The following is a 24,362-nucleotide window of genomic DNA, read 5'->3' on the forward strand; positions in this document are numbered from 1 at the left end:
AAATTTTAATGGCCAGTAGTTTGTGTGTCATGTAGTTTGAAGAATAAATAATTTTAAAATAAAAAAAAAACTGTTAAAAATGTTTTGCACCACCCTCATGATTTCCATGTGACGTGTAGTGCCTAACATCCGAAACGTCTTCCTCAGTACTCTTCAGACTACCGGAAATCATTATATACATTAACTTTTATGTTCTTCTTGTTTCTTTCTTATTTTTCTTTTCTCAGTTTCTCCACGGCGTCAGCATTAGTATTGGTTTTATCGCTGTTCTATGGCACTAGAGAGAGCTGTAGAGAACTGCAGGAGGAAACAGATACTGGAATACATACAGCAAATATAATTGAGGACATAGGCTGCAAGTGCGCTCTGAGATGAAGAGTTTGGCCGATGAAGGACTTTGTGATAGACAGCATCAAATACACTGGAAGACTGACAACTCAAAACAAAAAAAGACAAAAAAAATGTCGTGTTTCGCGGGATGCCCACAAAATTATGGCTCGTAGTCACGACGAGCAGAATGCAAAGGAACTGCGCGTTGCCTCATTGGAGGTAAATGGGAGTGTTGTGTCGATGCAGACAGAAGCAACTGTCTCTAGGAGATCAATTTTCGCCTGCAGGCGCCCATTACGAATAACAGTACAAACCCCCAGCACCGTGGTGTGCGAAGAAGATGGTGAAAGGAACACCTGGAATGGAATCTTGATCAATTGCGCCAGCTTGTCTTTAGCGATGAGTGAAGAATTTGCCCGACACCTTGTATCGTCGAAGAGGCGTACAACAGCGCAACCACAACTTAGTTTCCAGTCAGGCTCACGGATGGTGCTACTCTACCAGGTGAAGCCAAGGTTGCCGCACAACTGCGCTGAGCCGGTCACGTGCAGTGAACTGTAGCGTAACAGTGTCCTGTCTCTAGTCAGGTATTTAAGGGGTGGGAATGGGGTGGGGTGTGCCTGTCGACTTAGCGTTGTGTTTATACGTATCACTGTGAATTGAACGGTGGACTATGAGGTGTACTTCCTGGACGACGCCGAGCACGCCAGCAACCTGTAATAGGGAATTAAAGTATCGAGAAAGATCAGTCTATAGCCTCCAAAAGTATCAGATACTATGGATATTAAGACATTATATTCTCTGTAATTTTTTCCTTATGTTTCTGTCTGAAAACATTTGATACTGCCGGCTTACTTCTTTCTACTTCACTCGACTTTTAGCGCCTTATCTGTCTGTACAGATAGCAGAAGGTGATGATGCTGTACTGTTTGTACTAACTAAGTTTGATTTAAACACGATGTAATATTATAATTATTTCCTGTCCTAACTCTGTCTTTCAATGTATTTTCAAAGTTGTAACTGGGGGCCAAGGACGACGTTGGTGTTACTAGTACAATGAAGCTAATGATCCTCAGCCATTGATGCGGCCTTCATGATCAATAAAAAAAAAATTCGTCTTTTCAGAACTGGGTTTTCGAAGTCTGACCCATTTAAATAAGTATTACTCTTCTACGCTAACACCAGCGTTGCAATATCTACTTTACCTTCCACGGTCATGCATTACTTTATTAGTTGTGGACGAACAATTAGAGATTGAGCTGATGTCGAGAAAACCCGTCCCCGTCATTAAGGTAAGTCTTCCTTCTCTCCTTATTTGCCAATCATGTGGAACAAACAACAATGAATCATATACTAAAGAGGCAGGAGGAATTATAAACCACTGACTGGACTTAACAAAAAAATGGTTCAAATGGCTCTGAGCACTATGGGACTTAACATCTTAGGTCATCAGTCCCCTAGAACGTAGAACTACTTAAACCTAACTAACCGAAGGACATTACACACATCCATGCCCGAGGCAGGATTCGAACCTGCGACCGTAGCAGCCCCGCGGTTCCGGACTGCAGCGCTAGAACCGCACGGCCACCGCGGACGGCTGGACTTAACACTCTGGGAAGTGTGAACTACCTCGTTTATTATTTTACGTGTAACTGATTATTAATGGACTTTTATGTGGGAATTATTTAAAAGAGTTATAACTGTATTTACTTTACTCGTAATAAATGTGATGACTGACTCAGGTTTGTCACTCAGTAATCGTGTAGCGCAATGTGACAACGGTCACAGCACAAGGATAAAAAGAAAGTGTCATATGGCTTTGTTCGCCAGGCGACCCCTAGAGGTGGATTCAGCGGCGTAATCGGAGACGGTTTTCTCCCTTAGGTGCACAATTATCCCTTTCCTCACGGTTTACAAGCGTTGTGTCTTAAGCGAATCTGTTGAACGTATGTGATTGTAATGGATGTGTGTATAGTTTGGTGTCGTGTTGGTATTGTTTGACGATGAGAAAGGAAGGGAGTGAAATCGGTACCGGCACACGATCGACTCCTCTCGAACAGCAGGAAGTTCGCCGTCGTGATTAGGTTCTCATTGATGGACGGATTTACATCGAGAGTGTTATATCCTAGCCAGTAATGCCAACCGAGCCCGCTGCCAAAAAGGTTGGCAGCATCAAAGTCCGGACGCCGTCCGCATAAGCAGCGCCAGCGATTCAGGAAATCGCCGCAAGTCTGCGCGCGCCACCGCTGGCTTCTGGCTTCTTAAGCGCTGGAGTCGCGAGCGCTAGGACAGTTCTGGATTCGCCGCTCAGTTGTAGACTCGCCACCGAATTGTGTACTTGCTAGTCAGTTGTGTGTTCATCGCAGCAGAGTTGTTGTTTGTCGTCAGCCGACGCTGACCTAGCCGCTCCGACTCGAACTAGACAGATTTCTATAGACCATGTTCACCACTGTGTTCTGTATCGTCGTTAATAAAGATAAGTACCGACTTTCATTTAATCCGAGTGTTTGGGTTTTCATCTTTCTGTTCACTGTTCCAGCGGACCGGTCGGCCCGCTATTAAAAGTGTGGCGGTGACTTCGTAGGCCGTTTCTACAGCGAAGTGTTGTCGCTACGAACGCCGCCACAAAAGAGAGTGAGTGTCAGATGTTCTCACGCCATAAGACACTGTGGAGAAGTTGGAAATTTAAGACAGAGTATTAACGCAAAATCTGATGATCGGAAATTTACGCCAATGTCTCTCTCCCCCCTCCCACCCCCTCTCCCGCACCTTGGCCAAGTGTAGGCAATTAAGTTTTCTTTCAACAACAAGATTCGAACCGGGTACTCCATAGTCGAGAACCACAGCACAAGCTTGCGAGGCAGGTTTTCAACAGAATAGCATACGAAGATGCTGTCCCCAGTTAGTGAACTTCCTCCAGAAGACTGTAATCAGCCGAATGGAATAGCCTGGGATATCTGCTGACACGAATTCTGCTAGATACGCTTGAGACAAATTGAAAACTGCAGAGTGTCGTCAAAGGAATCCTCCTCACAGACTTGATGAACTTAGGAAGACCACTGGTAAAGTATCCGACTCGAGCAGAAAGTTCCGACTATCCTGTCGACAACAAAAGGAATGCAAGCATGTTAAAATGCACAGGTTGCAACAACATGGTAATTAATATCACCTAGCAGGAGATATTTGTTTGATCAGACGTACAAAGACTTACACAGCTACTATTTTATTTATTCTGTTATTTTTAGTTTGTAATAAATTTAATGTATTAATTTGTCCTTGTTGCAGCGTACAGAATTGGTTGAGGTCAGCAACTTTACTAATAATTTTTTTTTAAATGGCTCTGAGCACTATGGGACTTAACATCTATGGTCCTCAGTCCCCTAGAACTTAGAACGACTTAAACCTAACTAACTTAAGGACATCACACAACACCCAGTTACTAATATTTATTAGCACGACGTGCTTTGCCAGCATGCTGTCATCACCAGGAGCATTACAGTTATATGCACATTAATCTGAAGTCTGATGACTGTTTGCTGGATGTGCCAGTGAGGTTATGTACCGAAATTTAACTCTCAACAGAAAGGTTCAGTTATTTCAGTATATACCTTAAGTGAGTTGTATGTTTAAATAATTTCACTAATATCTTAACTTACATGTTTGCTGGAAATTTGTCTGGTACACATAGTACAGTAACAAACACACCATCACTTAACACTTCAACATTCAGATGTTTACAGTCCAGACACTCTTAACTGCTTGTATAAACTTATTTCAGTTGCTAAGGTAGTATAGTGTTTTATATACATATTTATGTCATAGCACCTATTAAATATTGTGATTATTTGACACCCACCGAAAAATAAATATGCTTGTATAAAAAAATATTGTGTTTTCATTGTTGGTAATATCTTAGCAACTGATATAAATTTATCTTAACAGTTAAGAGGATTTGGCCCGTAAACATCTGAAGGTGGAAGGACATACGTCCTATACCTACAGTGTTAAATATGCAATATTGATGACCCATTATCTCAGAACCTTTGAGAGATAGAGGTCTGAAATTTTTAGGAAGTATAGTTCCACTCCTTTTCTGATTACTGAACCAGGATCAGAATATGCAGACAACTAATTAGTTCATTACGATTTTTCAAAAATTATGTCTTTTTTTTTTAAAAAAAAGTCTCCTGTTCATTCTCTAAGTAAAAGCAGTTAAAAGTAGAGATCTTTTAGTGGTTCATCAGGTCCAATATACTAAGAGGTAACATAGTGTTAAATAAGACATATGTATCTGTAATAGTTCCTGAGATAATGGCTCAAATATTTAAAAAAAAATGTCATTTCCGGGAAATCAAGTTAAAACATTTTATTTGATATTAACCTCACATATGGAGCCATGCCAGCTCCTAGAAATAGCCAGGCCCATAACCAGCATTATCTGGATCGTGTACTTGATCATCCTGCAAACCTAGAAGCTTCCTTCTTTTCCCGCCTCTTGATTCTTTTGTCATTTCCTCTTCTGCACGCTGTGCTTTCATGATCCTGAGTCGATCCATTTGCTGGAAAGCTTGCAGTTGTTGGCTCCTGGAGTGATACCTAGTTGCTCTAGTACCCTAATTATTCCCTTATTGCCATAATTAAACATTGTCACAGCATCAAAAACACCGAAACATAGCGTTTTCATGCCTACAAAGGCATTTTTTGGTATGCGGGTCCAAATGACATTATTGAAAGACTCATTCGAGTTTTGCGTTCGACCATGGACATATTTGAAAAGAAGATCAGGATGAGCTAACTCTCTATATATTGGCTTAATTACCTCCATCATTGCAGATGGTATCCTGTTCTCGGGCATACATTGTTCGCCTGTACCCGCTGTCTGGGCTTTGCGTTACTTGCACCACGAATCAACACCAGGTGGGCAAAGACCATGGATGTGTGCGGATGATTTGTGGAAGAATGTAACCCACACTGCTCTTTTCATTCTTTGTAGGTCATATGTGTTGTTCCTTATTGCCATTCCATAATATTGCTGGAGTTCATCAATGTGTTTGTCTGTAAGTCTTCCTTTACCATGTAGAGTCCTTCCATCCAATAAATTCTCTTTTTCTTTTGTCTGCTTCAGTTTTCAAAGGCGTGTACCCATCCATTTTTGAACGCCGCCCACACATTCAATCTTCAAAATTTGCTTTTCATCATAAGGTTGGCTTTCCACGGCTGATTTGAAGGTCTTCGGATCACCAGTCCCCAAGTACTCATTCTAGCACACACCTCTTTCCTGCAGCGAGCGCCTGAACATAGAAACAACTGCAGCAGCCTCCATACACCCACTAGCTCCCTCATAATTCCTGGCACAATTTGTTTTATGACTTTCACTTGATCTATTGTCAACTGATTTACACAGATGTCAGTATTTAGTTAGCACTTCGATGTCTAAAATTTTATCTGTTTCTACACTAGTAGCAGTTGCAACTGCATTTTGAGATGTGTGCCCTCCCTTCTGCCATGTACCATCAACTGCCACATATAAGTCTGTCGTGTTATTTAATTCTACTGCTTCTTAAGCAGCGGCTTTCATAGAAGCAACAGCAACAGATTTGACACATTCACAAATTACTTCTGTGTACTTACCTGATTTGGTTGGTGGGTTTGTCAAGTTCAGCGTCGCACATAATACTTGTGCTGCAGCCAATATTTTACCTGAGCACCTCATTCCATACAAGAATCTAACACTGCTCTCAAACAAGTCATTCTTGCACTTTTGAGAAGTCCAAAATGACGTTGAGAGCCTGCAAACTTTGCACTGAACAACAAGTTTGTTAGATAGTCCAGTCCCTGCAAATGTGTCCTCAAAGATGCTAATTTGCCCACCACAAACCTTACATGATACACCATCTTGTAAAACTTGTCCTAACACAATCAAATCTAATAAATCATAACCTAAACAATTTACATGATTTCCTTTGTCAATAAATAAATCCTCATTGTTTCCAAGTTTCCTCCTCGAAGCACTAGTAAGCGTGTCCTTTTCGTGTGTCTGTGAAACTTCTATTTCAGGATCAGCACTGGATTCAGATCCAGTCGTATGGTGATTTCCATGGAAAATCCTCTTCTTAAAAGAACTCTTTCTTTTCGTCATGTTGAAAAGAGGTATACGAATGTGTAATACTATAGGTAAAGGTGGATAAATGGGCCCCCACTCTGCTTTTTTTATATAACACCTTTTATTTTTAGTTTAATTACCTGAAATTAACATAAAACATTTCTCTAGTATGTCCGGCAATAGTTACGACATGTTTTGGTCCAACTTTTTAATATTTAAAACAAAATTTTATTTTTTTCCTGATACTCTGCATTTTGTTGCGTCAAGAATTTGTGCTGGTAATATGGGCCCCAAGGTAGTTTGAAATAAAAAGAAACAAAAATTTGAAAAATATAATTTTATTTAATTTTTCTGTATAATGAAAGAAAGATTCACTCTGTACACTGTTAATTAGTCTACTGGTGGGATGATTTTCACAGCCCTCGCCTAGCCTATTTACAATAGTCACACACATAAGCATCTTTTTCGCATCCAGCGCATTCGTTTTGAGCCCACATCTCACACGCTATACACTGGACCCAAAGTTCACCTTTTGTGTCCTTTGAAGAAATCCCTTCACAAAATAGACATACAGCGTCGTCAACATCAGGGACAGAAACACCAACTTTTTATTTCTTGTGCAAAGCTGGTAGGCCATGCGCCTGACGTCATTTCTGGTAAGGCCGTAGAATTTGGATTCCATAATGAGAAGATATTTAACCAGTTCGTCCATGTGGTAAAACCGGTGGAAAGCCTTTCGAGCGTAGAACACTTTTATCAACCCCATTTTTTTCTCTTTAATAGCTACAATAGCATTTGCCATATTTGCTTTGTCCCACGATTGCCGTTTCGATTTTTTTGGGGGTACAAGATGTGTTCGAGGCATCTGAAACATAAAGAGTAGCAATATCTGATAGATTTTACGGGGCCCATAATACCAACAGCAAAAGGGGCCCATATATCCACCCTCGCCATCTTGGGAAAAACGATCTTGCCTACGGTTTGTTTGGTTCGCAACCGACGTTAATTAACGTAAAACGGTATCCCAACAGCAAGCCAAATACGTACCTTACCTTAGTTCTACTAATAACATGTTAGAAATTTGAGTTTTATTCAAGTAAACACTAACCTCTCAAACTTTTGATGACAACGAAAAATTCATAGCACAACTACTCACAAACCATGACAGCTACTACGTCTGCGCACTGTACAGTGAAGTTTGGCAACTAGTTTTAGTAGATCATGTGCTCTCCGCTAGAATTGGTGGCCTGTACTTCCAAATATGTATGGGGCCCATAATACCAGCAGGGGCCCATTTTTCCACCTTTGCCTCTACACCAAACCACTATGTTTACAGTTCAGCACCTACAAAGTTAATCCACAAGATGCATGTGCAATACTGCCATTTCTGTTTACACAGTGCATCCAACCTCTTAAAATGAATTCAAGGAATAAATAGCTGAAAACCACAGCCTTGTAGATTGAATAGTTACAGAGATAGCAAGTTAATGCAGAAAGACTGGATTTTTCTACAGTTGCGCTATTAACTTTGAAATGATAAAAAGTATATTTCCAATTGGAATTAATCGACAAATGACGCATCAAATTATTCAGGAGAGATCAAATATTATTAAGAGATAATAATCAGAAAATGTCATTTTTTGACCGATTTCACTTAAGCGATGATGTGTTTATTACTGTGCTCTTTGTGCCAAACAAATTTCCACTAATAATGTAAGTAAAGACCTCGGCGAAATTATTTACACATACAACGCACTTAAGGTATACACGAAATAAATGAATCTTTTTGTACAGAATTAAGTTTCGGTACATAACCTCACTGGGTGTCGGAGCAATTAATCTTCATCACACTTCTGATTAAGATGCATGTAACTGCAATGCACCTGATGAAAGATTTCTTCCGAAACGCGTTTTGCTAACAATTTTTAATATAACGAGACTGAAGCAGTAAAAATTATTTCATAAATTAATGTTCTAGTTTCATAAGGCTTACTCTTTCATTCGCATCTCCCCTCGTCTCTAAGCTAACACACATTCGCAGATATCCTGGTGGTGCAAAATTTTGTTGAGCAGTCTGTCAGATCAGAGAGTAGGGTACATACCCGTTGCTGGTGGTGATGGTGGCGGTGACGTTGGTGTTGGTGTTGGTGTTGGTCTCGTTGGTGGGGGTGATTCCACCCTGGTCCTCTGGCGAGGCGCGCGTGCTGTTGTTGTTGCGGTTGTTGTCCGACGTCTCCGTGGAGGAGGCGGGCTCCTGCGACGACTTGTCGGAAATGGGCGACAGGATGTGCAGTTTGTTGCTGAAGCGACCCATCCCGCCGCCCACGCCGCCGCCCAGTCCGCTGCCGGGCGTCGTCTGCATGCCGCTCCCCAGAGGCAGGTGGTACCTGCGGTGAACAGATTCCTGCCAGTCGCTCAACGTTCACTCGAGATTTCCCGGGAACTGAATATTTCGCAAGGTTTTGGGCATGCAATCGGGACATCGTTTCACTCTTGCAATGTTTTGGCTTAAAGCAGGGGCGGGCAAACGTTGCACGCGGCTCGTGAGCGCACAGCGCTGTACGTGTGCTGCTCGCGTGCAGGCGTCGACCGGGGCTGTGGCGACAGCCGGCAGGTTGCGGCAGTGTAGTGCCAGGCTAAGCTGCGGACGTTGATGCGAAGCGAGCACTATGTAGTGAACGTTGTATTTCAAGAAACGGAGAAGTGGAGATTTGCTATCTTTTAAAAAGTAATGGGAGAATCATTTTTTCTTTGTGCAAAAACGTGAAAATTCGAAATGTTTAATATGTGGCAGTATTCTCGCTGGTCAACGGAAGTTTAGTATTGAAGGCCATTATAATAAATTTCACAAGGACGAGTACAATTTATTGTCGGATTCTGAGCGGATGGGGAATTGACTGAGCTTAAGAAGACCGATCTGACGATACCAGATGAATCTGTCGTAGTTGGCTGGCCGGATTGGCCGAGCGGTTCTAGGCACTACAGTCTGGAACCGCGCGACCGCTATGGTCGAATCCTGCCTCGGGCATGGATGTGTGTGATGTCCTTAGGTTAGTTAGGTTTAAGTAGTTCTAAGTTCTAGGGGACTGATGACCACAGCAGTTAAGTCCCATAGTGCTCAGAGCCATTTGAATTTATCGTAGTTGCTGTTGTCACGAGAGATCTGCGACTTTCTAGCCCAGCGGTATGTGCAAGTTATAAGACTGCGCTTAATATAGCGAGAGATGGAAAACCATTTGCTGAATTAATAAGTCTCGGTTAAGAGCAAACATCAGTGATGAAAATTTACGTAACTGTTTGTGTTTGTCTGTATGTAGAAATTTTGTTCCAGATATTAAACGTATTGTAAACTCCACCTGTGATAATTAAATGGTTCAAATGGCTTTGAGCACTATGGGACTTAACATCTATGGTCATCAGTCCCCTAGAACTTAGAACTACTTAAACCTAACTAACCTAAGAACATCACACAACACCCAGCCATCACGAGGCAGAGAAAATCCCTGACACCGCCGGGAATCGAACCCGGGAACCCGGGCGTGGGAAGCGAGAACGCTACCGCACGACCACGAGATGCGGGCGATAATTAAATGAAACGTATCGTAGGTAATAGGTACTCTTTCAAACCATGGTTTCTTTCAAGCACTCCTACTAACCTTATTGATTCACTCAATAAAGCAAGCTAGGAAACAAAACGCATTGCAGAGCGGACAGAAGGTATGGTGGGGATGGGAGATAAGCGGGTGGCCAGCTTGCCCCTGTGTGCACGCGGAATACCTGTTAACTGCACGCGTGCAAGTGCACCGCACATGTGCAGGATTCCTGCCCGCCCCTGGCTTAAAGCCTTCTAGCCGTGTCGAGCACTCCTTACAGCACAGCGGTTCGTCGACGATATTCTATGCCCTGTTTTGTTACCCTTCATGGCGAGCCATCCTCGTCTTACATTTCAGCAAGATAATTCCCTCGAGAGTTTGTAGTGCTTGTCTTCGTGCTTGCCATACCCTACTTTCGCCATCAAGGTCGCCGTGTAAGCCCCCAACTGAGAACGTGTGGAGCAATAAGGGCAGAGCCCTACAGCCAGATCGAAATTTGGAAGATCTAACGTACCATTTCGACTGAATTTGCACGATATCCCTCAGGAAGACACAACAACTCTATCCATCAATGCAATGCCGGGTAACTTCTCGCATAAGGGTCAGTGGTGGACCAACGCGTTCCTGATTTTTCAGTTTGTGAAGTTCAGTCTCTTGAATAATTCGTCAAGTTTTTCAGAAATTGTCATTATTTGTTTTTTGTACATGTTTATCACGTCTACCGATTTCCGTCAGATTCGGATAATTCCTTCGTAGTGTGTAGTTTTTCTTTTTTTTTTGCCTTAGATTGTGTTTAATACTGCTTCATGTAGTAACCAACGTGCCACGCAAACCGAAATCTTTTCTACGAATTTTATCACTCACGCAAAACCTATACCACTGCTAGGAATCTGATAAACAAGTGTAAGTGCGACCTACTAATGGCCACATACTATAAGTACACGCGGGCTATTGTCGAACGTATGGAGTAACTACTGGGGGCTGCGATTTTTTAAAATCGCCGTTGCAATGAGGTACAATGTTAACTGGGAATTACACTCAACAGCGAAAGGCAGATTGCATAAAATCTCTGAAGTGTGTCTCCGTATGATTCGAACACTGTTTTTCGATAGCAGCGATGGGTGGACCCCTTAAGCAACGACAGGATATATTGATAATTTATCAGGTTCATAGAAAGAGACGTAAGTCTCCATCATGGACTGGAACTTATGCACGTGATACTACTTTCCTTGCATGTTCCTCGATTCTTATAACTCCAGTTTAGTTTCTGTTCAAGCTGTACATAACCTTCCGTTCCCTATACTCATAGAAGCAAAATTAATATTATCAGCATTCTGTTCTGTCTCTGTTTGAGCACGCATCATATCATCATTACGCCACGCATCGAAGGTGACTTCTAGTACACGCATGGTAAACATATACGAGAACTGCCTCAAACTAATTATATGACTAATGATCAAAACAACAAGATTACTATGAATGTACTGTGAACTACTTATGATTTCCATGCTCACAGTTCTGAGTAATTTTGATATTGCCAAATTGGAGCAGGTGATCTATTCTGAAAGATACTTTTTTATTCGCAAATGCCTAAGTTTCGCTGGATGAACTGACAGTAATTTACGGTTTATTACTTTTACGAGTTATCACCAGAACTATTATCATGTTACAGTACTTACACGTAAGAAAATCTTCTAGCGGCCATCTTGGTCACTTTATATGTTATCTAGATAAATTTTTCCCATATGGACATCTGCGAATCAGTCCGGTGTACACGTTTACACCTCCGTTCTAAATCAGCGCAAATGGTTCAAATGGTTCAAATGGCTCTGAGCACTATGGGACTCAACTGCTGTGGTCATCAGTCCCCTAGAACTTAGAACTACTTAAACCTAACTAACCTAAGGACATCACACACATCCATGCCCCAGGCAGGATTCGAACCTGCGACCGTAGCAGTCGCACGGTTCCGGACTGCGTGCCTAGAACCGCGAGACCACCGCGGCCGGCTCAGCGCAAATGATATATTTATTTGTGATATTGTTAGGTAACCTGCGTGAGCGCTAGACGGCCCATTTCGTTAAAAGAAATACCATGTTAACTGCAACTGAACACAACAAAAAGTAGGAGAAGAACTGTGATAGTTTACAAGTATGAATGATACGCAACTCATATTGTCAACATTCCTCACAACGAATCCTGACAGTTAGGCCAGTGCTGTGACTTTAAAAGTTTGGTTACCTTACGTAATATTAAAGGAAAATTCTGGAACATGATCGTATGAACGGTCCGTTGACCGTCTGGTAGATGCACGGCTACTCGTAAGTGCAGGCAATTTGGAATGCTGTGTACACTAGACTGTAGGGACAGGGCCGCTCCACGAGAGAGGTAAACACGTAAACATACAGGTTGGCCTTTGTTAGTTACAATTTATTGGATGTGGTGTATCATAATCATTACAAACAAAGGGATGACCTTAATTACAGAAACGACATTCAATTGTAAAAGAAGTTTTGCAAATCGTTCGAACAACTGTGCGTATCTTTTACGCTTTACTTTCATTTTTGTAATGAAGGTAACTGTCTTTATTTGTAGCGGTTATGATAATCGACAATCCACATATCACTCTCAATAAAGGACAACCAATGCCCCGAGAGAGAAACTGTCGAGACTGGATTAATGAAACAACATATCAAACTGAAGATGGTGGTTTTAATGTTTCAGGTATTCTACATAATCTCCTACCACTTGAGTACAACGCACAGAACCTTCATTCAACCATGTGAAAGTGTCAGAAAAATTATTCTTTAGGATGTTGCTCAACTTGTACGACAAATTGGTATCTTGCAAACGATCGGAGCCCCATTCTGCACTTTGTCGTTTCTGATACGTTTTTATATCATACCGTCACCAGTGATGCAATTTTGAAGCGTCAAAATAAAAATCTTTACCGCGCCTGACTGTAAAGAAGCATCGCGTGCTTGCTAATTGCGATCCCTCGTGACAAATTTGCAGCAGTCTTAAACGGATCTGTTCTTATACAACGAGGCTTAAAATCGTAGTTCTTTACTAATTAAAGTCATTTGAAAAATTTATTTGTCTACCTTGTTATAATTCCTTATCGATTTTCTTACCTTATTAACCCTTCTATTCCTAAGAATTCCGATATGGCAAAAAATACAAATAAAAAATTTGCAGAATCTGTTTGGGAATTGGACACGGTTTCCTCGTTCCCCAGTGATCTGCCTTGGTCGCCACGGGAGCGGCGCTTTTGTTCAGCAGCGTGTACTTATTAGTACGCAAGGAGAAATCGCAACAGTTTCTTTTCTCGATTTCTAGAAAAAATATGAGCTTTCGGACACCGCATATGCTGATGAAAAAAACTCAGTTTTCAATTGTCTACTGATCCCGTCAATTTTGACTCGATTGTGCGTCAGGAAATTTAGGAGAGATTCTCTCAAAAACGAGGGGGGGGGGGCGGTATTGAACCAAAATACTCTCTAAAGACAAAAAAAGAAAGAAAACAAAAAAAGAGCGACGCACCACGAAGGAACATATCGAATGGAACGGATATTGGTAGATGTGACGCACATGTACAGATAAACGATTACAGTTTCAGAAAGGCCGGCCGGAGTGGCCGAGCGGCTCTAGGCGCTACAATCTGGAACCACGCGACCGCTACGGTCGCAGGTTCGAATCCTGCTTCGGGCATGGATGTATGTGGTGTCCTTAGGTTAGGTAGGTTTAAGTAGTTCTAAGTTCTAGAGGACTGATGACCTTAGAAGTTAAGTCCCATAGTGCTTGGGGACACAAACATCAAACGAGCACGCATTACGCGCTATCTTGGGGTACACATAGATGAAAAATTGAATTTCCACGAACACATAAGGCTAACAACAGACAAAGCAGAAAAAATACTCCACAAACTGGTGAGGCTAAATTCAAAACAGTACAGACTACCTCTACCAGTCATACGTGCATACCACTGTGCGCTCTTCGAATCAGTACTCAGCTTTGCAGCAAGCACGTGGGCACATAGACTGAACGTGGTCACCAACAAAGCAACAGTCAGACGAGGGCAGAGAAGTGTCCTACTTAGGCTATCTGGAGCCTTCGGTGCCACCTCAGCGGATGCACTGTGTGTGGTGCTCGGAATATGCCCCATAGATATCACGATCAAATACAGAGCTGCAAGGTACTGGTTAAAGGTGGGGAGACTAGATAAGGTACACACAATAACCGGTGTGCCCATTCAGACGATACGTCACCTTAAAAGTTGGCGTTTGGATACATGGCAAGGTGAGTGGGATGTAAGTGATAAGGGACGTAGACTGCACGACTTCCTCCCTGACATAAGGGAGCGGTTGAGAATGAGACATATCGATCCCAGCCGCGGTATGGTACATTTCTTAACCGGGCACGGACCTTATCCCACGCACTTAAACCGCGTGAGTCTGAGGCAGACACCTACATGCACATGCGGGGAAGAAGGTTCCCCAGAACACACTGTCTTTTTCTGCGGGCAATACGCGAACAATAGACATACACTACACTTAGATTACACAGATACAGACATAGATATATACACAACAATAAGAGACGAAGAACAATGGGCACAATTAAACGCACTGACAAACAGTATTTCAAAAACAACATATGAAGAGTATATGCGGACACGACATCACAGACATGCCTATGTGCAGCGTAACAGAAATCTCTAGAGGATGGACAGCGATACCCACAGCGACAGCGAAAATAGTGACAATGAGGAGGAACAGGAGGACTAAGCTGAGATGTGACAGTAAATAAGCAAATTGCTGGCAATCTAGCCAAGAAAACACCAAATGCTGTACATGGATGCGCACCTAATGTAGTTAATACATAGGATTAGTAACAAATAGGATAAGAAACATTATTTCTCTACTAATAACCATTTGTGTGTGTGTGTGTGACTGGCGGTCAACGGCTCGATGAAACCATTCCGAGGTATTCACCGTCAATCACACTCGGTGATGGTACTAACAAATCTCTCATCTATCCTATCTTCTTTTTATATTCTTCTTAAAAACAACAAAATTTTATTTTTATTTCAACCTCAAATTATTGTTATTTTGAATCATTCTTTGTAAATGTTGTAGATAAAACAAAAAGAAAGAAAACTGTAAAAAGATGAAAAACGAAAATTGTAAGATGTACGACCTGTTTTAAACATCAGGTAACAGGTCTATAATTTGGCAATAAATAAAATAAAAATAAAAAATAGTGCTCAGAGCCATTCGAACCAATTTCAGAAAAATTGGACGATTTATTCAAGAGAAAGCGACCTACAAATTGAGCAAGTCAGTAACGCGTTCGCCCCCTTTTGGCCTTATGCAAGCAGTTATTCGGCTTGGCAAAACTGACAAAGTTGTTGGAAGTCCTCCTGAGGGATGTCGAGCCAAATCATGTCCAATTGGCGGGTCAGACCATCAAAATCCCGGGCTGTTTGGGGAGTCCTGTTCGTAATGCTTCAAACGTTCTCAATTGTGGAGAGATTCGGCGACCTTTCTGGCCAAGAAACGGTTTGGCAAGCACGAAGACAAGCAGTAGAAACTTCCGCCGAGTGCACAAGGGAATTATCTTGCTGACATGAAAACCCGGGTGGCTTCCCATGAAGGGCGACAAAACGGGGCGCAATATTGTCGACGTACCTCTGGGCTAGGGTGCAGCGGATGGCAACCAAAGGAGTCCTGCTAGAAAATAAAATGGCACAACACACCTTCGCTCCTGTTTGTCAGCTCGTTGGCGGGCGACAGGCAAGTTTGTATCTCATTTTCTGTCCACGGCATCTCCAGACACGTATTCGCTGGTCAACGGGGCTCTGTTCGGAGCGGCACTCATCACTGAAGACAATTCTACTCCAGTCAATGAGCTGCCAGGCCCTGATGAGCTGGAAGAGGTGTCTGGAGACGCCTTGGACTGTCGCCCTGCCATACGGCCTGACACAACCAGGACTGATGGTCCGCGGTGCCTCACCCTTACAGCACAGTGGTACGTCGACGATATTCTACGTCCCGTTTTGCTGCCCTTCGTGGGAATCCATCCTGGGCTTACATTTCAATAAGATAATGCCCGCCTGCATAAGGCGGGAGTTTCTACTGGTTGTCTTCGTGATTGTTAAATCTTACCTTGGCCAACAAGGTCACTGGATCTCTCCCCAATTGAAAACGTTTGGAGCATTATGCGCTGTGCCCTCCAACGAACTCGAGATTTTGGCGATCTAACATGCCAATTGGACATAATTTGGTACGAATTCCCTGGGAAGGAGCCGGCCGTTGTGACCGAGCGGTTCTAGGCCCTTCAGTCCGGAACCGCACTGCTGCTACGATCGCAGGTTCAAATCCTGCCTCGGGCATGGATGTGTGTGATGTCCTTAAGTTAGTTAGGTTTAAAGTAGTTCTAAGTTCTATGGGACTGATGACCTCAGAAGTTAAGTCCCATAGTGCTGAGACCCATTGGAAAATTTATTTGTAGTCATTTGTCTATCTGTACATGCGTATCACATCTACTGATTTCCGTCCCATTCGAATTATTCCTTTTTGGTGCGTCTTTTTTGTCGTCTTATAGTGTATGTTAGACACTTTCATTTTAGGTTACCACAGTGACTTGCCAAATATGAGGAATTGGTTGACTGTGTCTAGGTCTCCCCTTGTTAGAACGTTTACCATTTCTCCTCTCCAGATGTGAGTAAATGATTCCAGATGACTGGTGAGTGTGATATGAGGGAGGCCTACCTGTCGGCGCCGCTGGAGTCTGAGCTGTGCGAGCTGAGCGAGGTGCTGCGCCGGCTGTCAGAGCTGCTGGTGGAGCGGTTGCCCTCGCTGGTGCTGGAGCGGATGGACTCGAGGCTGCCGCCGCTGCTGCTGGTCGCCATGCTCTCCGTGCTGGAGAACTTGCTGCCCGCCGCCGGCCGGCCCTTGAACTCGAGGATGAGCCCGTGCGGCCGCGCCGGGGGCGGCGTGGGCGTCGGAGCGGGGTCGGGGGCGGCGGCCGGGGGCGGCACGCCGAGGCCGGCCGGCGGGAGGCGGCCGCCGCCGCCGCCGCCGTGGTGATGGTGGTGGTGGTGATGGTGATGGTGGTGGTGGTGATGCGGGTGGTGGTTCTGGTGGTGGTGGTGGTGATGCATTTCGCGCCGTGGTAACTGCAAAACGTTTTAACATACAAAATTCCGTTAAGGTGGAATTTACACTATCACATTTTCTTTGACAAAGAAATACGATCAAGTATTCATCATATTTTCTTTGACAAAGATATTTGACGTGGCGCAAACCAGAGGTGTGCAAATTCTGCTTCTAACATGTCTGCCCCTGAAATTTCTTGGCAGATTAAAACTGTGTGCCGGACCGAGACTCGAACTCGGGACCTTTTCCTTTCGTGGGCAAGTGTACTTGCCCGCGAAATGCAACGGTCCCGAGTTCGAGTCTCGGTCCGGCACACAATTTTAATCTGCGAGGAAGTTTCATATCAGCGCACACTCCGCTGCAGAGTGAAAATCTCAGTCTGGATGTTTGCCCCTATCTCCACTGCAACCATTAAAGCAGCTCATCCTGCCGCAATGGAGAAACAACAGGCCAACTTAGCTTTCCGCAAACCTGGGAAACTTCAAGGGACCTGTTCACTCTGCTGTGGGGTGGGGGCCTAGCATTGTATCATTGAATACCTCCCCCCCCCCCCCGCCCTCGGAAACAAACAATTTGGAATTGTAACTTTCATAGATCCGATTTCTAGTTTTCGAGATATTTAGATGTCTTCAGTTAAAATGAATACCCTGTAAATAGAATGATTTTGTAGAAATAATTCAAAAGCCAAGATAGCTTAAATACTTTTTACTGGATAACCGGTTTCAACACACTAAAAGTGCCATCATCGGATCTGAATGTACACTCCTGGAAATGGAAAAAAGAACACATTAACACCGGTGTGTCAGACCCACCATACTTGCTCCGGACACTGCGAGAGGGCTGTACAAGCAATGATCACACGCACGGCACAGCGGACACACCAGGAACCGCGGTGTTGGCCGTCGAATGGCGCTAGCTGCGCAGCATTTGTGCACCGCCGCCGTCAGTGTCAGCCAGTTTGCCGTGGCATACGGAGCTCCATCGCAGTCTTTAACACTGGTAGCATGCCGCGACAGCGTGGACGTGAACCGTATGTGCAGTTGACGGACTTTGAGCGAGGGCGTATAGTGGGCATGCGGGAGGCCGGGTGGACGTACCGCCGAATTGCTCAACACGTGGGGCGTGAGGTCTCCACAGTACATCGATGTTGTCGCCAGTGGTCGGCGGAAGGTGCACGTGCCCGTCGACCTGGGACCGGACCGCAGCGACGCACGGATGCACGCCAAGACCGTAGGATCCTACGCAGTGCCGTAGGGGACCGCACCGCCACTTCCCAGCAAATTAGGGACACTGTTGCTCCTGGGGTATCAGCGAGGACCATTCGCAACCGTCTCCATGAAGCTGGGCTACGGTCCCGCACACCGTTAGGCCGCCTTCCGCTCACGCCCCAACATCGTGCAACCCGCCTCCAGTGGTGTCGCGACAGGCGTGAATGGAGGGACGAATGGAGACGTGTCGTCTTCAGCGATGAGAGTCGCTTCTGCCTTGGTGCCAATGATGGTCGTATGCGTGTTTGGCGCCGTGCAGGTGAGCGCCACAATCAGGACTGCATGCGACCGAGTCACACAGGGCCAACACCCGGCATCATGGTGTGGGGAGCGATCTCCTACACTGGCCGTACACCACTGGTGATCGTCGAGGGGACACTGAATAGTGCACGGTACATCCAAACCGTCATCGAACCCATCGTTCTACCATTCCTAGACCGGCAAGGGAACTTGCTGTTCCAACAGGACAATGCACGTCCGCATGTATCCCGTGCCACCCAACGTGCTCTAGAAGGTGTAAGTCAACTACCCTGGCCAGCAAGATCTCCGGATCTGTCCCCCATTGAGCATGTTTGGGACTGGATGAAGCGTCGTCTCACGCGGTCTGCACGTCCAGCACGAACGCTGGTCCAACTGAGGCGCCAGGTGGAAATGGCATGGCAAGCCGTTCCACAGGACTACATCCAGCATCTCTACGATCGTCTCCATGGGAGAATAGCAGCCTGCATTGCTGCGATAGTTGGATATACACTGTACTAGTGCCGACATTGTGCATGCTCTGTTGCCTGTGTCTATGTGCCTGTGGTTCTGTCAGTGTGATCATGTGATGTATCTGACCCCAGGAATGTGTCAATAAAGTTTCCCCTTCCTGGGACAATGAATTCACGGTGTTCTTATTTCAATTTCCAGGAGTGTAGATTAACATTTATAAACCATTTGGATATGATACATGAGGCAGACCAGCTGATACAAAATCATTGTCACAAAAAAATAAAAAACAACTGCTCTCATGGTCATTCTTTTCCATAAGATATGTAAAACCGAAGTCACAAAATAAAATATCACAGTGTGATGCCAACCGTTGTTAGTCGAGTAGCGGTCATGTACCAGACAGTTTTATCTTAATGAAGGAGGAGAGTGTTTGATATCCTGGAGGAGCACTCTGGGGACCGCATTCTGGCTCTGGAGCACCCAGAGACGAATGGCATCGGTCCCAATTGGCCGCCATATTCTCCGGATCTGAACACATGTGACTTCTTTTTGTAGGGCTATATTAAGGACAAGGTGTACAACAGTAACCCCAAAACCATTACTCAGCTGAAAACAGGCGTTCAGGAGGTCATCGACAACATCGATGTTCCGACACTTCAGCGGGTCTTTCAGAGTTACGATGTTCGTTTGCGCCACATCATCGCCAATGATGGTAGGCATATCGAACATGTCATAATCTCAATATGAGTATCTGCAGTGAAGTTTACACGTTGAATAAAGTGTGTGCACGCCATAGTTTGTAACTAATTTACGTTTTTTCGTACTGTTCAATAATTGTCATCCTGTATTACCTTGTTTCTTCCTTATCCCGTTAGGGATCGTTTTCTGCAGTTTATTGTCATTCAGCAGTATCACCCGGTATGTCTTAAAACTGGAAAGGGCTAGGCGGCCGCTCGGCTGCAGCGTAGCGCTGGCCGACTCACCTCCCTGGCTCGCAGCGACTTGACGGGCAGCCGCGCGTCCTTCAGGCGGCCAGCGGCGGTCCCGGACTCGGGAGCGGAGGCGGGCAGGCAGGGTGCGCTGCGAGCGCCGGAAGCCGCCCCCGCGCCCGCCCCCGGAGCCTTGCTGAACTTGGCGGGCAGCGGCGCCGTAGACGGCGGGGACGGCGCCGCCCCCACCGCCCCCGCAGCCGCACCCGCGGCCGCAGTCGCCGGGCGCGGCTCCTCTTCGTCGTCCTCGTCCAGGTCGAGCGAGTCGAGGTCCCGCGACAGGCTGGTGTCGTCGACGAGCGTGACGCGGCGCTGGTGCACGCGCCGGCGGAGGTCCTTGGGTGTGAAGATGCCCAGGCCGGACGGGTCGTCAGAGGGCCCGGCGCGCGGCGCCAGAGACACCACCCCGGGGGCGGCGGCCGCTGGCGTGGCGCTGGGCTGCAGCACGCGCCCACACACACACCTCTTACTCGACGGCCACATTGTCAGTTAACGAGCATTGCGCTCTCATTTAAATATATGACCGAAAGAGTCCAGTATTCAGCAACGCATATTTTCACCAGCAACCATTAAGAGTTTAGTTTCAGACAAGGCACAATTTAAACATAATTTAAAAGAATTTTTGGTGGCCAACTCCTTCTGCTCCATACATGACTTTCTCAACAAGTGCAGTAGACCATTTTAATGAAAATTTATTATACTTTAATTTTTGACAATACTTGGTTATAACAGTCGAGTAACTACTTACTGTGTGAATGATGGATGTATCGAAGGCAAATGTAAGTCTTAAGTCTGTAAATAGTGGAGGTTTAATTTTAAATATTGTACATAATCTGACTGTTCTTAACTGAGGATCACTGAAATGAATAATTTAATTTTTGACAATACTTGGTTGTAATAGCCAAGAAACTACCAAATGTCTGAGTGATGGATTTAATGAAAGTATTAGAAGTTTCAATTTAATTCATGTACATAATTTTACTGTTTATTGACTGAGGATCATTAAAATTAATGAAACTCAAGTTTTCTAATTACATTTTTGTAATGTGTTTATCTGACATGTTACACACCCAGGAGGATTCCCTCTTTTATGGGTCTATGGAATGAATAATAAATCTAATCTAATCTAATATACAGGAATTGTGAAACGAACCCTGTCGTCCAGGACCACGTGCTACAAAGCACGCAGATTCACTACGAGATGGGGAAATTCACAGGCGTCTGTTGTTTATTGAGGCCTAAGCGCTGTAGTGTGCGAGTGAGACAGACGAGAACCTACGTCGTAGGGAAACGCAGTAGAAGCCGTTTGTGGCCGAGGAGACGTAGCAGTGTTAAATATGACGGATCTAAGAACGGCCAGAAAGGGAAACATTTATGAAAACGCAGTCACCACAGATTTAGAAAACATCGTTCTTGTGAAACACAACTATCACAACACACACGAAGTGTTGTTGGTATTGACAAGGGATTTCAAATTAATTCCGTATTTCTAGATTTCCAAAAGGCTTTTGACACTGTAACATACAAGCGGCTTGTAGTGAAACTGCGTGCTTATGGAATATCGTCTCAGTTATGTGACTGGATTCGTGATTTCCTGTCTGAGATGTCACAGTTCATAGCAATTGACGGAAAGTCATTGAGTAAAACAGAAGTGATTTCTGGCGTTTCCCGATATAGTGTTATAAGCCCTCTGCTGTTCCTTATCTGTATAAACGGTTTAGGAGACAATCTGAGCTGCCGTCTTCGGTTGTTTGCAGACGGTGCTGTCGTTTATCGTCTAATAAAGTCACCAGAAGATCAAAATAAATTGCATAACGATTTAGAAAAGATATCTGAATGCTGCGAAAATTGTCAGTTGACTCTAAATAATAAAGGGTGAGAGGTCATCAACATCAACGCTAAAAAGAATCCCTTGAACTTCAGTTACACGATAAATCAGTCAAATCTAAAGGCCGTAGATTCAACTAAATACCTAGTAATTACAATTCCGAACAATTTAAATTGGAAGGAACACAAAAATGTTTTGGGGAAGGCAAACTACACACTGCGTTTTACTGGGAGAACACTCAGAAAATGTGACAGATCTACTAAAGAGACTGCCTACACTACGATTGTCCGTCCCCTTTTAGAATACTGCTGCTAGTTCTGGGATCCTTACCAGATAGGATTAACGGAGTATATCAAGAAAGTTCAAAGAAGAGTAGCACGTTTGGTATTATCCGGAAATAGGGAAGAGAGTGTCACTGACAAGGTACAGAATTTTGGGTGGACAGCATTAAAACAAAGGCATTTTTCGTTACGATGGAATCTTCTCACGAAATTTCAATCACCAATGCGAAAATATTTTGTTGACGCCGACTTACATAGGGAGAAACGATCATCATAAAAAAATAAGGGAAATCAGAGCTCGCACGGAAAGATACAGGTGTTCGTTTTTTCCGCGCACTGTTCGAGAGTGGAATAATAGAGAATTATTGTGGAAGGTGATTCGATGAATCCCCTTCCAGGCACTTGTGAGATCTGCAGAGCGTCCATGTAGATGTTGCGGGCTAACATCCCAAAGATGTTCGGGCTCACACGCGGTTCCTCTTCGTCGAAATGTCTTGGGTCAATCTCGTCTAGGTGTTGAACCGGACGTGTCGCATTACACGCCCTAAATTAGACACTTGCAACCCTTTGGTTAAATTATCTGTCGGATGGCAAGTTTGTGAAATGGTTCAAATGGCTCTGAGCACTATGGGACTCAACTGCTGTGGTCATAAGTCCCCTAGAACTTAGAACTACTTAAACCTAACTAACCTAAGGACATCACACACATCCATGCCCGAGGCAGGATTCGAACCTGCGACCGTAGCGGTCGTGCGGTTCCAGACTGTAGCGCCTTTAACCGCTCGGCCACTCCGGCCGGCGCAAGTTTGTGAAATACAAAGTTAACATAACATATAATAACAGTAATAATAATATCGGAAACTAAATTAACGGCCCATAATGATGTAGCCGGCCGGTGTGGCCGTACGGTTCTAGGCGCTTCAGTCTGGAACCGCGTGACCGCTACGGTCGCAGGTTCGAATCCTGCCTCGGGGATGGATGTGTGTGATGTCCTTAGGTTAGTTAGGTTTAAGTAGTTCTAAGTTCTAGGGGACTGATGACCAGAGATGTTAAGTCCCATAGTGCTCAGAGCCATTTGAACCATTTGAACCATAAATGATGTAGGCCACACGGTTGCGATTTGGTTAGAATAATGTTTATTCAGAATGCAAACTAATAGCGAAAGTGGACGTATTTAGAGGTACTGTTACACTCGAGCGCACATCCATTTGACACAGTTCGATCATTCACTATCTCATCGCGAATTACAAGTCCACTACTCCACCTCGTTAACTATGCGAAAGATTAGAGTTCACACCAGGTGCGCGGCTGCTCACCGCTCAGAGACTAAGTCCCGCGATACCACACAACGCGAAATTTTCTAAGTCTTTTCACTTCCTAGCTTCCTAAAGACCGACCGCCCGCTTTCACTTCTGTATCCGAATTGTACTCTTTCGCGTCTGTCATCACTCAGTGGTGGACGGGTGGTACACATCTTCTTCAACACCGGCATCCATATACCGTTTAATTTCACGCCCTCCTCCTTACGACTGAAATTATTAGGGTGTTTAGCGATTTCGATTGCCTCCCTGTAGAGCCTTTCGTAATATCCGCTTGTGGCGGCTAGTACTTGCGTCTCCTCGAAACGAATATGGTGGTTCCCTGGTTGGAAAGCATGCTTCGCAACAGCTGATCCTTCCGTTTCTCCTCTTCTACAGTTGCCCTTGTGCTCTTCCAAACGTTTTGAAACCGTTCTTTTAGTGGTACCCACATAAACATATCAAAACGTTTGGAAGAGCACATGGGCAATTGTAGAAGAGGAGAAACGGAACGATCAGCTGTTGCGGAGCATGCTTTCCAGCCAGGGAACCACCATATTCGTTTCGAGGAGACGCAAGTACTAGCGGCCACAAGCGGATATTAGGAAAGGCTCTACAGGGAAGCAATCGAAATCGCCAAACACCCTAATAATTTCAGTCGAAAGGAGGAGGGCGTGAAATTAAACGGTATATGGATGCCGGTGTTAAAGAAGATGTGTACCACCCGTCCACTACTGGGTGATGACGACGGCGATCGACGGCAGTTGACAGCGGCCAATTGCACTGACGTTTTCAAAACAC

At 44.5% G+C, this 24,362-nt stretch overlaps 1 protein-coding gene across 1 annotated transcript in view; it reads right to left on the reverse strand.

The window, feature by feature from the left end:
- LOC126199650 (uncharacterized) overlaps positions 1 to 24,362 on the reverse strand; it is a 584,284-nt gene that overhangs the window by 91,340 nt on the left and 468,582 nt on the right. The window contains exons 10-13 of the mRNA XM_049936577.1: positions 20,149 to 20,592; positions 17,138 to 17,206; positions 16,800 to 16,981; positions 8,565 to 8,820 (exon numbers count right to left, since the gene is read on the reverse strand). Of these exons, the coding sequence (XP_049792534.1) occupies positions 8,565 to 8,820; positions 16,800 to 16,981; positions 17,138 to 17,206; positions 20,149 to 20,592 (951 nt within the window). The remainder of the gene's footprint in view (positions 1 to 8,564; positions 8,821 to 16,799; positions 16,982 to 17,137; positions 17,207 to 20,148; positions 20,593 to 24,362) is intronic.

Source organism: Schistocerca nitens, chromosome 8 (genome assembly GCF_023898315.1).
Source record: "Schistocerca nitens isolate TAMUIC-IGC-003100 chromosome 8, iqSchNite1.1, whole genome shotgun sequence".
Lineage (NCBI taxonomy): Eukaryota > Metazoa > Arthropoda > Insecta > Orthoptera > Acrididae > Schistocerca > Schistocerca nitens.